The sequence below is a fragment of the Anopheles bellator genome, chromosome 2 (genome assembly GCF_943735745.2).
Source record: "Anopheles bellator chromosome 2, idAnoBellAS_SP24_06.2, whole genome shotgun sequence".
In the NCBI taxonomy this organism is placed as follows: domain Eukaryota; kingdom Metazoa; phylum Arthropoda; class Insecta; order Diptera; family Culicidae; genus Anopheles; species Anopheles bellator.
The window spans coordinates 55,555,827-55,571,525 of NC_071286.1; the positions used below are offsets into that span (position 1 = coordinate 55,555,827).

The 15,699-nt window shown below is 44.8% G+C and overlaps 2 protein-coding genes across 2 annotated transcripts in view; one reads left to right on the plus strand and one right to left on the minus strand.

Annotated features, from left to right (window-relative positions):
• Positions 1-6,842, plus strand: part of LOC131206932 (lysine-specific demethylase 6A) — a 12,459-nt gene extending 5,617 nt beyond the window's left edge. The window contains exons 5-10 of the mRNA XM_058199536.1: positions 857-1,508; positions 2,561-3,429; positions 3,656-4,221; positions 4,307-4,516; positions 4,761-4,887; positions 5,223-6,842. Coding sequence (XP_058055519.1) covers positions 857-1,508; positions 2,561-3,429; positions 3,656-4,221; positions 4,307-4,516; positions 4,761-4,887; positions 5,223-5,645 — 2,847 coding nt within the window. The 3' untranslated portion in view covers positions 5,646-6,842. The remainder of the gene's footprint in view (positions 1-856; positions 1,509-2,560; positions 3,430-3,655; positions 4,222-4,306; positions 4,517-4,760; positions 4,888-5,222) is intronic.
• A 5,111-nt stretch (positions 6,843-11,953) lies between these two features.
• LOC131207745 (astacin-like) lies at positions 11,954-14,985 on the minus strand. The gene is made up of 6 exons (XM_058200369.1): positions 14,871-14,985; positions 14,545-14,739; positions 14,123-14,440; positions 13,904-14,049; positions 13,731-13,830; positions 11,954-12,021 (listed from the first exon to the last, which is right to left on the minus strand). Exons 1-6 carry the CDS (start codon positions 14,983-14,985, stop codon positions 11,954-11,956), a joined length of 942 nt encoding a protein of 313 aa, XP_058056352.1.
• Between the last annotated feature and the right edge of the window lie 714 nt (positions 14,986-15,699).

The window sequence follows — 15,699 nt, forward strand, 5'->3', positions numbered from 1 at the left end:
ACAGACCAACTACATAAGAGTAAGAGAGCCAGCTACTGATCACGGTCGCAAAGTCAGGTCGAACGTCAGTTTTCGAGACAGAAATTCAGAGCCGCCAGATAAGATATAAGAGGGGAGACATTCAGAAGGATTCAAAAAAATTTCAAAAATTGGACGCGGCGTGCCGGTCGACGGTTCGCCGCGCGGCTCTTTGTTGCAGTGAGTTCAGTAGTGTAATTATGTTACTTTAGTGTTGGATTTTAGTTTTTCGCTAAATCTAGCGCTTTCTGCCATTTGCACCACCACACCACCCGCACCAGAGGGCTGCAAAGTCCTAACGTAAGTGTTTGAAGTAACATGTTAGTGGCGCGCCGGCCATGCGGTTTCCGCGTGGTGTGTCCAGTAGTGAGGTTATGCGCAGTTCCCGTGTGTCCTCGTCCCTTTGTGTGAGGGAAAATACGAGGGTGGTGGAGCAAAGTTCAACGAACTTGCCGTCGCGAGTTTCTCTCCATTGACCTTGAACGGGGGCACAAATTTTCGGCCAGTGCACAATGCCGAGAGAGCATCGGGCGTTCAACTCTCTCTCGCGCCAAGGTTTTTGGCCTCGCCAAAGGTCAATGTCCGCATTTCGTGTGGTAATTCAGCCGCATTTTATCGATCCGATTCACTTTCGGTTCCCCACGTGGTAAAATGTGCCGGGCTCACGAAGTGCGAGATGATTACAAAATGGCCAGTTTTCGCTAACACCACCTACAAAACGATCTACGGTGGGGCTAGATAGTAACTGAGCCAACAGTTCTTTTTCTATTCAATTTGTTAAGGTCTATGAGGTCTGTGATGTAATGGTTTTTAAATATGACATTTTTATTTCCACTAGGCTGGACAGTACCACACCGGACAGCAACAGCAGCAGCAAGTAGGCAGCAACAATGGCCTCCCGAACAAGCGGTTCAAGCCGGAGGAGGGTGGTGGGGGAGTGCCAATGCAGGGCGCTGGACGACCTGCGGGGGCCGCTGCTGGTCCGCAAGTCGTCCCCTCGTTCTATCTCACTCAACAGCAACTGCAGATGCTGCAGTTGCTGCAGAACCAGAGCAACCTTTCCGCCCAGCAGCAGTCGATGCTGCAAACGCTGATGCATCAGTACCGGATGATGCAGCAACATCAGCAGCAGTTGCGCATTCAGCAACAACGAACCCAGCAGCAGCAGCAACAGCAAGTGGCGTTCCAGAGCCAAGCGCAGGGAATGGTGGCGAACACCTCTCAGCAGCAGCAGCAGCAGTTGGTGGCCGCAGGAAACAAGACGCCCCAGTCCGGCATAGTTCCCCAGACGGCGACCGGGTTTGTGAACGATGGCCACTTTTCACCCGCCACCGGTCAGTCACAGCAAGCTGCCGGGATGCCGTACAAGTCGGCAGGCGGTACTTACGCGCCGTCCGGCTACCCGGGCTCCGCTGCAGGATTCACGCAAATCTCATCGCCCACCACGAATCACCAACAGCCACAGCAGAACAACAACCAAGCGGATATAGGTAGGTGTTGTAGGTAGCACAGAAGTCTTCTGTGGGACGGTACCGATGCCAACGTCTCGTTATGAGGAATCCGAAACAGTACATGCCTCAATCCTTTAAACCGTTGGCACACTACGCGTGTTGCGCCGTGAACCGTAATGAGGGATCTTCCTGTAGCTGGGAGTTCCGCCAGGACTCTCATCCACCTTTAGAAAGATCTTTTCACTGGGTTCGTACAGTTTCATGGGTCGGGGATACCTAATGAGTCACTATATTTCAGAATCGAGAATCAAAGCAATTCGTGATAGTTCGAATTCGTGATAGCATTGAACAACTATGGAGAAATCGTTTTCGTCGCCATTGAGCATCGTTTGAAGTTGGTGATGTATTATGCTCAAATTATTGTCAATTCAGTATTTTTTTTCAAGTCGCAGTAATCTATTAACTGACAGATTCCATAAAACAACTTTTTTTTGAGTTCAACACCGAGTGTTTGTGTTGTATTATTGAAAGACGCGAGTGTATCGCGATGTAACCAATTGGAGTGGTGTTATGAAGATTTACCATGCATATGTGATGGGTTTTCTGTGAATGTGAGTAATCATATCGTGAATTTGTTGCAACCAAGGGTAAGTTCTGCACTTCGGGCTACTACGATAGGGGTTTATTTGGTTACAAAATGATTCCGGACACTTCTATGGTTTTGGAGACACAGTTTTTTGTGTCTGTTGAACAATGTTTGTGATGACAGAATGTCAGGCGTCAACTAAAATATTGAATTGTTGCGTTTTTGCCAGGATCTTAATGTGTAACATCGAGTTGCGTTGAAGTCAAATGAATGGACCAAACATGATAAAATGAAATACAACCAAAACATAAGAGCGTTTATGACTTAAGATAACTTAGTATTTATATTTTGAAACAATAGGTTGTAAAAGATGAAAACGTATTGATTAAACAAAGGAAGAACAAAACTATCAAGTTTAGTTTTGTCTTAATATTAAATATGTTTTTTATACTATATTGTAATGTTCTAATTCCTCGTCGTTATTAACTACTCTGGACAGATCAAGAATTGCAAGCGCTTCTTGCATCGAAAGACGATAAGGCCACGTTTGCGGAGACACTGTTGAAGCAGTTTAGCTCGGAATCGTTGGACATTAAGGATCCGAAGCTTTTGGAGCAGCAACCACCACCGTCCGCCAGTGTCACTTCTTCGACCACCATCGACTCGACAACCACCTGCAGCATCACCACTAACACCAGCAACACCAAATCATCACCAATAAAAGCGGAAGCGACTTCTACGACGGCAGCCGCTGCCACTTCCAAGCGGCAGCAGCTGCAGCAACAATTGGCCAAGCATGACATCAAGCTAGAGCCAGTGATTAAGATAGAGAAGCTATGTACTGATTCCATGCAGACCAGCGGGGATTACACGATAGCGATGAACGCGAAAGACATCCGTGAAATGGTACGGAAACGTGGCAACAGCACCAACTCTAGTAGCGACCTCAAAGATGTACCCGCCGTCTGTTCGGTACTGGCTGCGGACGCACCACCACCCTGCCCGCCCGACTGTCCACCGACACGATTGACCCGAGAACAGCTCCAACCGCCCACACCGTCCGTTTTTCTTGAGAACAAGAAGGATGCCTTCAGTCCGCAGCTACAAGAGTTTTGTTTGAAGCACCCGATCGCTGTGGTTCGACAGCTCGGAGCTGCCCTGAAGCTTGATCTAGGTTTGTTTTCGACCAAGACGCTGGTGGAAGCGAATCCGGACCACAGCGTTGAGGTACGCACACAGGTGCACCAGTCGCCGGATGAAAACTGGGATGGAAACAAGAACTCGAAGGTTTGGGCGTGTATCTCTCATCGATCGCACACAACGATCGCGAAGTACGCACAGTACCAGGCATCGAGTTTTTCCGACAAAATTAAGGTAAGTGTGAGCGCAGCGGAAAAGAATTACCACTGGGAGATCGATTCAAATGTGATGTTAAATAAATACTATTATACTTTCGTTCTTCTGAAAGCAAGTATTTTTGAGGAAACTATTTAGTAGCTGATTTCACTACAAGACTCTCTGGCTTGTGATTTCATCAGCTTGCGGAATGAGTACTTGACGCATTTGTTTTGACCTTTTGCCAATTTCTTCCGATCTCTAGGAGGAGCGCGACAAGCTGGCCGGCATTTCAACTGCATCCACCAACTCCGATTCCGATTCGAAAGATTCGATCTCCAACAGCAGCGGTGCGGGCGGAAGTGGGAATGGCAAGCGAAAAAAGTGCAAAAATGGCAACAAAATGCTACGCTTCGGCACCAACGTCGACCTCTCGGATGAGCGCAAGTGGAAGGCGCAGCTGCAGGAGCTACAAAAGTTGCCACCGTTTGCCCGCGTCGTGTCAGCAGCGAACATGCTGTCACACGTCGGCCACATGATACTCGGCATGAACACGGTGCAGCTGTACATGAAGGTTCCGGGAAGCCGAACGCCGGGCCATCAGGAGAACAATAATTTCTGCTCGATCAACATCAACATCGGGCCGGGTGATTGCGAGTGGTTTGCGACGCCCGACTCCTACTGGGGCGGCATTCAGGCACTGTGTGAAAAGAACAATATCAACTACCTGCACGGCTCGTGGTGGCCCGCACTTGAGGATCTGTACGCGGAGAACATTCCCGTCTATCGATTTACGCAGCGTCCTGGCGATCTAGTGTGGGTTAATGCTGGGTAGGTTTTTGGTTAATTCAGTCACAATCGGAGATTTTAAGGATTGAACATTAATACCATCACACTTTAATGTTTTTTCGAATAGCTGTGTCCATTGGGTGCAAGCCATCGGTTGGTGTAATAACATTGCGTGGAACGTGGGACCACTGACCGGTCGACAGTTCCAGCTAGCGGTCGAACGGTACGAGTGGAACAAACTGGAAAGCTACAAGAGCATTGTGCCGATGGTGCACCTGAGCTGGAATCTGGCACGCAACATCAAGGTTTCCGATCCGAAGCTGTTTGAAGCGATCAAGTACGTATGAACCTATGGGATATTGTGGTCGCTTTTAAGATTAGAAAATTTTTGAATTAGACTTTCTAAGAATTCTTGTGCTTCCTCAAAATGATGAGTAACAAAAACATTAAACTTTCGTTCTGCCGAAACTGTTGTGTAGAGAAATTGTTGCACTGACAAAAGTACTACCTCTTCCTGCCGTTAGTGGGCGATCGGTAAAGTAGTGTATGAATGAACGATGTTTTCTTTATATTCTCCACAGAACCTGTCTGATGCAGACGATGAAGCATTGCATGCAAATCTTGGAATACGTAAAATCACTTAATGTCGAGGTGCGGTTTCATGGACGCGGCAAGAATGAAGCGTCGCATTACTGCGGACAATGTGAGGTAAGCGGGCTTCTCTCTTACGGAAATCGTGGTAACAAACTTGCAGGAACGATTAATTTTATGGCTCATTCACTGCGCTTAGATCTCCTTCCATTAGTTGTGGCACTGTATAAGCTAACATTCAAGGAAAATGGCAACTTTTCGTGCCCTTTCCTGCGCATATATTCGGTGCTAGAGCAGTATTGACTTTCAAAGGCGTTCCAGATCCTAATCGCAACAGATTCGATCTGGGTGCAAGAAATTCAAACATTGACATTAATCATTGTATTTCTTTTGCCGAATTTTTCTGAAATATGACGTGAATTTTAATGTTATTTTTGTTCTGGCTTTCACAGGTGGAAGTGTTCAATATCCTCTTCATTCGCGAGCAGGAGAAACGGCACATCGTGCATTGCATGGGCTGTGCTCGAAAACAATCACCAACTCTTCAAGGTTTCGTCTGCCTCGAGGAGTATAAGCTCGCTGAGTTGATGCAGGTTTATGATGCATTTGTGCTTCACACAACGCCACCACCAGCACAGTCTCAGCAACAATCCCCTCAGCAGCAAACGGTGACTGGCTGTGCATCGTCGTCGCAATCTTCTCCGACTTTGGGGGCGCCAGTGACTGGCAGTAGTTCTGTCAGTTCATCATGCACCATCTCTTCCTCGGTGACAATTAGCGGAGCCTCGGCCACAACATGTGCCGGTGGTTCCATGATTGGTGCAGGATCCACTGCTTCGTCTGGTTCGGTTCCGGTTTCGTCGGTTGCATCGTAGAGCAGCGTTGCCACTAACTGGCCGTAAAATTCTTCGCACGCGGCTTGTGTATCCCACCACGCGATTTTCATCGTTCCTGCACCAAACTGGTCACAGAAGGTCCGTACCAAAAAGGGGTTTTGACGGCAACAATGAATCCTACAGCACCACCACCTATGATCGCCCAACGGCACAATAACGACTTCGACTTTTTGTTTGCTCTGTCCATGTGTCGTATTTGGCGGTTGAACGGTGGTGATGTTGTCGTTGTTGCCGGGTAAGTTTAGTTTTAATTTAGTTCAATTATTGCACACCAACAAGCGACAGAAAGTAGGGACGGTGGTGTCACTTTCGCAAAATACATCCCGCCGGAAAAATATATAGAAAAAAAGAGTACACATAAGCCAGAGTGAAGTAACAGTGTCAGGTTTTGTCAACAGTGCACTTTCGGTTGTTTGTGGAGGAATCAATCGGGTTGAAGAAGGTCACGGGAAGCAGTATTGTCAACTTGTTTTCTGCTTGCTGCTCCCAATCAAAGTTAAAAATATTATGAACTATATATTCCATTTTCCCTCACAGGAATGTAAGTATTGTGAGGAAAATAATGTAAATAGAGAAGCATGAGAGCAGTAAGTGCTGGATGCTTTGCAAGCCTGATATGGAACAGTGAACAGTAATGGTAAGACGAGTATTGTGAACCTATTTTATGTTTGCAGCTCGGAAGTTAAGTTAGAAGTAATATGAATTGTACATTGGTTTTTTCTCCCTGGAAAGTAACTTTTCCGACGTAAATAATGTAAAATGAAAAGCATTAAAGCAAGTGCTTGGATGCTTTATAAACCTGATATATCATAACGTTGCATAGGCGTAGACAACATAGAAGGCGATGAGCGGTAAGTAGACGGACAGCAAAAGAGGAAGGGCAAATAAGAGCAGTACCGGCAAGTAGAACTAGGAATATTCATTGTAGGACACTAGAAGAAACGCATAGAAACGAAATACTAGCCAAAAGAGAACGAAGAGAAGGTAAGCTGAACGCCATTTCCCTTATTTTCATCGTTTTATGTAAGCTAAGTCCTACGGGAAAAATTATGAAATGAATGTGCAAATGAATGAACTGAGGCCCGTTCGCTTGTCAACCGGGTTCTCTTCTGTACTGTATAACTGGTAACGTATTAAGTAGTTAATTTATTAAATCCACGAAAAATGGCTAATTACAAAGTCCTGGGATATAATGGAATGGAATAGATTTCACCTTTCGCATCAGATTTTTATAAAAAATGATTGTCGTTATTTTTTAAACTATTTCCTACTTCTGTTCGAAGATCCCAAAATAGTGACAAATGATAAACGCCACAAATGTTCAACATCAGCCAAAACCCCCGTCCTTGCTGAACCTGAAAATAAAAAAATCACTGAAAAAGTTCGAAACGGATCGACGAATAGTATAGAGGTAGACAATTTAAGAGAGGAGAATCATTCGGATTCATCTTGCTATAGGATGGAGGAAGCTTTGTTTTTTGGTAGATCTATGACTTGCATTCAAATTAATGCAGCGTCGCAGGATTTGAAATGGCCTGTGTCTTCTGTGGGAACCGATTGAGCGGGACCCGGACGTGTATCAAACGTTATCTGAAATGCTTTCTTGTTTATTTTTAGCAATCAATCCTAATCCGGTGATCGCTACGGTCGAACGGACACGTTCGTCGCGAGGAGTTTGGCCGAGAGTGTGTATGTGTCTATGTGTGTGTGGTGTGAGCAAAAGTCGATTCGTTGAGATTGTAGCAACTTTGCAACTTCTTCTGTACGACCCCTTAATCGGAATTTGTATTCAGCACAACAGTTAGAAAAAAGAACATTTATTTTGATTAGTTGTTGAAAAGTTTATTTTGTGAGCGCCGACATCCAAAACATTTTGGACATTATGGGAAAAATTACAAAATCTTTGTAAAAGTAAAAGTAAAAATATAGTTCACTGGGAAGCACACTTTGTATATTAGAACTCCGATGTGACAACGCAGGAGGCGGCATAGCAACGTTATGATTGAACCAATCAGGGAGCAGTCTTTGGGCACACTTGGACCGGTAACGCCACCAGGGAGCAGCGAAAAAAAATGCAAACGTTCTAACGTTCTGATTGAATCAATTAGGTCGCACTTTTTCGTGCGTTTAATCAGAGTTTCACTGTACACAAGGAAGAAAGAATATAGAAGACTTAGGAAAGCGCAGAACAAAACACACATCGTAACAACAAATAATCCTCAGGGCTAACCTAACCTAAACAGCAAACCAATATCACCGAACGATTAATGTTAATGTCTCACAGCTCACCACATAACGCTTGTAACTCCAATATTTGTACATTAACGACAGATAGGGACGGAGCGTATAAACGAACCGAAGAGATAGTTTTGGTAGATTTGACGATTATGCTCGAAAACATGTTGGCTCATAAGGCAGACAACGATTTTCATATGAGGGGGATAGTAACGGGGAAGTTAACATTTTTTGATAACACTATTACAATGCAGAATAACGGTGAAGGTGAAATGCTGGTGAAGAAAGGGCACGCGAACGAGATGATGTGGAAAATAGGGCTTACGATTTATGCGCAGAGCTAATTACCACAGTTGCCTTGCTATCGAGTGTTGCTAAGGAGCAAGAGGAAGAGAGAAAGAGAGTGAAATTGTATTGTAGTAAGAGAGGACAATTTATTGACCAACACTCAATGCATCCTTGATTCGGGGATTTCGTCGAATCAAGAACCACCTCGAAAGTGTCGATTTTCAAATGATATTCCCAAACCTTTTCTTATCGAATTTTTTTATGTAAAACTAATGAAAGGGGTGTTGAATTTGAATGAAATGATCTCAAAAAGATTGCCGCGAGAGTGGGTGTGAGAGAGTGAGAGAAACAATCACTACAAGAGGCGCTACTACCGTTGCGTTTCTATCCGGTTACCCAACACGTCTTTCATGTATAGTTTCATGGTTTACGTTTACAATTGCTTCAACAAATGTAACCCTCAAACCGTGGAACCCCCCTCAACGAGTTCAAGGGTGGCGTTCTTTCGTTCTCGTTTAGTTAATTTTACTCTTTTGATTAGTCGAATTCCTCCCAGGTTCGTGAACTTAGGGAATATTAGGATGCTAGAAGAGCGTAATATAGTTACAAATCGTTTTGGTGCTTCAAAAAGAGAGACAGGAACTGTATGTGTATGTATGCATGTGTGTATGTGTGTGCGTGCGTAGCATTGTTTGTTAGGTTACGGTGGCGCGTGAGTGGACTATGTTTAGTTTGTTCTCTTTAATTTAAGCTTTTATGAGCAACAACCAATGTGTTCGTTTGTCACGCATCGAAAAGAAAATAATACTGTACATATAGGCCAGAAGAACAAAACAACTACGTGTGTGAAAAGAGCTATATTTTGTGTGGCGCTCGACAGTGTCCATGGATTTGTGCGCCACACAAACCTCTATCAAACTCGTGTACACGAGAAGTGGATGGAACCTCTCTGTTTTATCCACATTTCCGTGCGAGGACTCTTCGCCAAGTTCTATTGTAGATCGCTTAGGAACACGAGAAGATTTAGTGAAGACAGTAGGATAAAAACACAAAGCGAGCAATGGAAGGCAGGGAACGGAAGTTGGATGTATATTTGCGAATTATTAAAAACATATTTTAATAGCATGGTGAGGAGAGCACCGATCGATGGCCACCGAGTGGCATTATGTGTAGAGAAGGTATTCGATTCGCCACTGATATTTCCGATTCTGTGGCGAGGGGTTTAACATTTTATTCTACTTTTAGGGAGCAGCCTTTCCTATGCAAAAGTAGCGCAGTGATGAAATGCGCTCGTAAGTGATCATTTCTTCCGACGGGCGGTAAAGATCTGATCGGAATGTGTTGTGCTCTGATGCTTCTGATAATATCTATTTTACTCCCTTATCATTTTTCCGTTATACGACCATGCACTTGGAGAAATGGAGTTTATTTAGGAACAGAAGCGTAAGTTGTCTGCCCGCACGCGAGGCGGCCACGTACGAAGGATGGATGGAATCGAAATCATCCGATACCCAACCCCCTTCAGTGGTCCAGCTGCATCCAATGCAGCGTGCCATTCGCGGCGCACCGACTGCCGCTACTGTGCTCTCATCTTTCATCCACCAGCCATCACCCTAGCACCCGGCCCCACATGACTGACTGATGGGGGCGAGTGATGAGCCAGAGGGACTTGGCGATTGAAAATGTCATCCTCTCGCAGCACAACATTTGCCAGAGAAGACAACACCAATATTGTTTTATAATTTTTTTGCTCCGTAATATTTTTACGGTAAACTATGTGCAATTTTCTTGTATAGTTTGGAGAACATCGTGCTTAGTATCCGGAAAGAGAGAAAGAGAAGGAGTCACGTTTTTCGCTGGATTCATTAATATGCACGATCATATTATGATGCCTGGTTGAAGTTAAAATCATGCAAAGAGAGCAACGAAAATCTTTCACGAGCCAACAAAGAACAACAACCAACACACTGTCATCATCTTTCATCACTCAAAATTTCCAATGCCGAAACCAATCTCGCCCCCCGCACAACAAACACACCTTTTTATGAACATGAACAGAATGTCGTTACATTGTATCAAAATTCAAAAATTTAGCATCCCTTTGGGTTTACTCTATACAACTTTGTTGCACGCAAAGCAGCAAACAGAAGAGCTAGATGGAATTGGTATTCCGTCCGACAACAAGTTACACTCTGCTGGGACACGCCAAACAAAAGCAACACACCACGCCGGTGGGTTTGAAGTTTCCGTTTCTTTTGTGGATTCCTCTTGGCGAGGAAATCTTTCTGTTTTGGTGGGCTGTACGATGATGAGAACGACGAAGAAGGTTATGGGTGAACGAGCGCGCACGTCGTCGGTCGGCCGTGTTCTGGATATTCGGAGCCGCGGCCAAAAACTTACCAATGCATTAAACATAAACCAGAAGAAGAAAGGTACGGGAAAGAAGAGAAATGCCCGACAACGACTCAACCATTGCTTCTATAGCATTGACAAAAATGTGAATAATATAAAATTACGAATATGGACAAGCAAAAGCCATCCACAAAATTGCAAAATATATGGAATCGTGAACCAGTCGATCACTGCCAACATAAGCATCGGGGCACGCGAACTAATGTCCTTACGGCGTGAGGAATGGGGCTGTGGACGCGCCAGAGTTGGGGGCACTAGTTCCCGTGTGTACGGTCAAAAAGTAATCAATCGTGTATGAAAACCGAGAGAAAGCGGAAGGAGTGAGTGCGCGAGATTGTACAGAAAGCAAGAATTGAATATTACCTTTTTTTTTTTAACTATTATTCTGTCACTGAACAGAACGATGGGATGTGTATGTGTAAGGCGTGTGGGTCGATGACGTGGGAGTATTGGTCACGACAGAGTGGGCGCTCTTCGACATCCTCTGCCGGAAGCGGTTGTACAGAAGGTATTTGTGAAGCGGTTGGAAACGAGCGAAGAGAGCATATACGGTAGAGCAATTTTAGCGAATGGTTGTCTAAAGCTCTTGGGTAGAACTGTATAAAGTAAACCAATTTAATTCTAACTTCTTATTCTTAAAACATTATTAGAGCCCATATCATACGTCATTTGATTGGATATAAGCTAAAATGAGAAAATGAAAACACAACAACAAACTCAATTGGAAAATACACTTCATTCAGCCAAAAACAAAAACACGTCGCCTATTTTATGTTCTTTCATTTCAAGTGTTCCCCTAAGCCGCCCCGACCACGGGCGCGCTACTCACCACCTACGTTGTCTTTTTAGCGTAACAATGTTGCAGGACCGTTCCTTGTGACTCCTTAGCCCCCAAAAGTTTACCTCTGTCGCCGGAAAAATATGGGCTCATTGCCTGAACGCTGTGCGGGAATCCTAATCGTCATGCGATTGATTGTATTGATTGACGCGCGCATTGGAAGAACTTGGCAATGATTGAGGCACTATCGACCAACGGGAAACCATGTCTTTCAGTGGAAGTGAGAATTTTTGTGGGCGAACACACCAAGATGAGCGCGTGGATTGATGTACTTTCGTAAGGCTTGCAAGTTTACCAACCAATAGTAACGCTTACGAGCTACTTTATTTACAGAGAATCCGCCTTTGTTCTAAAGAATGGTAACGCAACACAACTTTGAGGGATTTCATTGATCGGATTTAGTTCGTCGAAAACTTTATCGAAGAAAGCGGTTTCTAAATACGTAACACGCAACGGCTTCTTCGATCAGCCCCTTTTCGAAATGTTGTCTGCGAAACGTGGTGTGAAGTATTCGTTAGTTTACCGTTAGGTGTTCGAGTTGATGTTCGATGTTTTCGCCCTTTTTGTACTTGCATATTGCATCTGTGACGAAGAGAATCATTATCCAAACAAAAAACAATGAAAATACCTCAGATTGTGAAAAACACAAGATTCGATACACAAACCAAACCACATCAAGCAGACACACGCACACATATATTCACATCGCAAAATGCACTTTGCTAAGAGAAGGGCTCAAGGACTGTTGGGACTGTGACACGACGCAAGAACATGAAGAGGGTAAGAAATTTGCGAATCAATTACTGGATAATTCCAACGCTGTTGTTTTGAAAAGTGGTTGCCGGAAAAGAAGGTAAAGAAATTAGTAATAACAATTCAAGCATTCCACCGATGACTTTGCGGGGTGGTTAGTTACTCACAGAAATAGACTTTCGAATACTAAATCTCACTCGGCATTAGATAATGTAACATACGCAAAGGAATATTTATGAACAAGGTAACAATATCCACGTAACAGTAATAAGTATTTGTATCAGACAAAGCCAAACCTATGGAAAGATAAATTACCATCAACCCAAGCAACCCTCGGTGTGCGGCGAGCATCCAAAAACTGGGGCTACTTCATTTGTACATTGAGTTGAGTGCAAACGTGAGGAAGAGGAACACTAGTGAGAGTTACAGTTTGTCTTTTTTTTTTCGAAGCCGCAAACACAGTTCAGTCCCATTATATGGGACCACCAAGTCGCGCAGCCCAGATACTCACGGCAGAGCTGTAAAAAGATAACGTAAGCTTAGAAACGGCGAAACGTGAATCGATTTTCGAAATATGAAAATAAAAGAAACAAGAAAAACCTCATGAAAAATAGTGACGCAAGTATGCGTAGCAGTGCTCTTGTAGGATTTATTTAAAGAAAATAACATTTGAAATCTTGTATGAATACCAATAAACAGCAAATGAAAAAATCTACCACGCGCGATACTTTTTGCTGTGCATGATCGGTTTGCATCTTATCCGGTTGGGAAGGACTCTTTCCGGGGGCAACGAACAGGCTAATTGTGCCCAAACACATGTCAACACGTTGCCATGGATCGTGTTCGGCTTACTTTTCAGTTCAATTAGAAAGTCCGTGGATGTAAAGTGTTCAGTGGGCAACGGGAGTTATTATGTACACCACGAATTATTTATTTATCAAGAGTTTTGTTAATGAAAATTTTTTTTTTTATTCCCTGCGAACCGGTCCCAAATGCGATTTTACCTTTAATACTTTCGTTGTCACAGTTTTGTGTTTATTTCTTCGTTTCAAATTGGCAATATTTTACTGTAGTTTGTGAACAATTAAATAATTTGATAAGCTAAATTGGGCGGGCGACGGTTTGTAAAATGTGAATAATCTTTAAACAAATGAAACGGATAAACAATAAAAACAAAGCGAAATGCTTCAAAATAATCAGCTGAGTACAGCAACATAGCAATGTTTGAAAAATTTACAGATGGTACACAGTAACTCCGAAGCGATGAAACTCCGATTTGTTTCTTGCACAACTAAACCTGCGTGATTGATACATGTTTTTATTTTTAACTTCGCGTAAGTTTTGCCGTAAACTATTACTAAACAACGTGTCTTACCATTGGCAACAAACAGTATAGTTTCTCCAGTAGTAACGGCCAAAACTGAAACGTTTCAGATCGCTGCGGATGGTTCCGGAAGGATGTCATCAGAAAGAAGTCCTGGAATAACTTAGGATTCGACTTGCTTTGCTGGTGATGAAGGGAAGTAAAGAAAAGGTACCGTCGCCACCCGAGCTTCCCCGGCAGTACCGATACTTGACGGATTCAATGTCCGGCGGAGTGAGCCTGTCGCTGCCGAAATCCTCTTTCGCGTACGGTCTCTACCAGACCAGACATGAAATTAAGAAAATATTGCTAAATTTAATTCCGTTACGAGGTGCACCAACTACTTACCAGGTTGAACAGCACTTGCTTCCGGCCATCAACCGATCCGGCCGTTTTGCTGTAGTGCATGATGCTGTCATAGTTGTACGAGATGTTATACGTCGTCGTGCTACCGTCGACATCCTTGCCGAAGTTAATGGTGAAAAAGTTACCAGCTTAAACGAAACGAGCAAACAGTGGTTTTAGAGGTCCTCGAAGACATATCCGAAGCAGTCGAGCTGCACCCACTCTGATATTGGCGTGCCAGAGCACTGCGGTCAATGTGGATGTACTCATCCCGGTCGGCGCGGCTCACTTCGTGCAGGAAGCCGAGCACGTGCATCATTTCGTGGACGGGTGTCCCACCGTAGAGGCAGTTCGGGGTCTGCAGGTTTAGCAGGTTCTGGCCGTTGTTCTCCCGGCGGCCGATCGACGCGAAGCATCCGGTCTCACGGTTCGTGATCGTCACGTAGTAAGGAGTCTGCGGTGTTCGTGGCACGAACCGAACGCACGTTTGCCTGTGAAACTCGTCCATCGCTTTCTCGATCATGTAGATCTCGTTTGGTTCTGTGGGATGTAGGTAAGCCGTCACATTTTTTTGTCTTAAGTTATCCTCTGGTACTCAATCTCATGTCTTTTAGTGATCTAACGCTGCAGGAATCCTTACTTACTGAACGTATCGGGAGCGAAGTAGTACGGCACGACTCCGTTTGGCCACAGGCTGGACGGAAACTTGTTGGAGAGCGACACTCGATCCACACTCTGTTGCTCCGGCAGCATGATATCGCCCTGATAGTAGTAGCCGAACCCGAGCTCGTGCGGTCGACGGTGATCGTGGCGACCGTCGTAACGTTGGACAAGTCTTCCTATGACGATTGTGATGGACAAACGGCGACAACGATTAAATCGCTTTGGCCTTGTGACCTTGCTTCGAGCGAAATGCTGACCATGGCGTAGAGGTCAGGCCACGCGTGCAGTTGACACACAGCCCACTTACCTACTTCGGGGCTTTCCGAGTGATACCTTGGAATCGAAGTGCGCGCTACGACACCCAGAAGCGCGGACCAGCAACAGTAGCAGCAGATCACCAGCAACGTCCCCAGCAGCGCCATGTTTGACCGATATTTAGGTGCTCCGGTTGCTGATCTGCTGGGGGTCCACTGTCCGGCGGTGCTGATTGACGGTGAACGACTAGTGAGTCCGCCACATGAAGTGTTACGTATTTATATGAACCCTTTCAGTGACACATGATCAACAGAGACAGAGAGGTACCGTATAGCAGCAAAGGAAATGATCTTCAAGCGGTTGCGAGCAGATGGCGAGTTCGTTGAAGTTTTTTTGTCTCGATTCGCTAGGGTCCATTACGGTGGGAATTGCGCTCATGATTTCCATGGAATACGGGCAGCTCCCATTTTCCATCCATGTTCGGCGGCTTTCATGGTACGTACAGTAACGTGCTAACAAATGGCCACGACACACAATTTCAATTCCTCTAGCTTTTCGTCTTGGCCCGTGAGTTCCGCCATAGTTATCGGAACGATCGGGTGTATAGAGTATTCTAAAGTACTCTCTTGTCTAAATCCAGAAACCTACATCAGAAGTTACAAAACGTAACTTAACAGCTCCATCGCTAGACACTGTGCGCTCAACGCTGGAGGAAACTCGCTGTCGGCCGACGCCCGATTCTGGGAGACGGAGAAAATGAACCCACTCATTACTCACTTAACGCCGTACAGAAGCTGTCCCTCCGGGCGCTCCAGCGGTGGTTTCGATGCTTCTTGGCACGCTGATATCTAAATCGGATTTTGCGTTTCGTTGACGGTGTA

Bases quoted from the DNA above. Each gene is read 5' to 3' on its own strand.
- LOC131207745 (XM_058200369.1), bottom strand. From the start codon at position 14,985: ATGGCGCTGCTGGGGACGTTGCTGGTGATCTGCTGCTACTGTTGCTGG. The intron at 14,441-14,544 runs GTAAGTAAGGAT...TACATCCCACAG, and splicing joins CTTCGCTCCCGATACGTTCA to AACCAAACGAGATCTACATG. The intron at 14,050-14,122 runs GTGGGTGCAGCT...GTTTCGTTTAAG, and splicing joins TCTGGCACGCCAATATCAGA to CTGGTAACTTTTTCACCATT.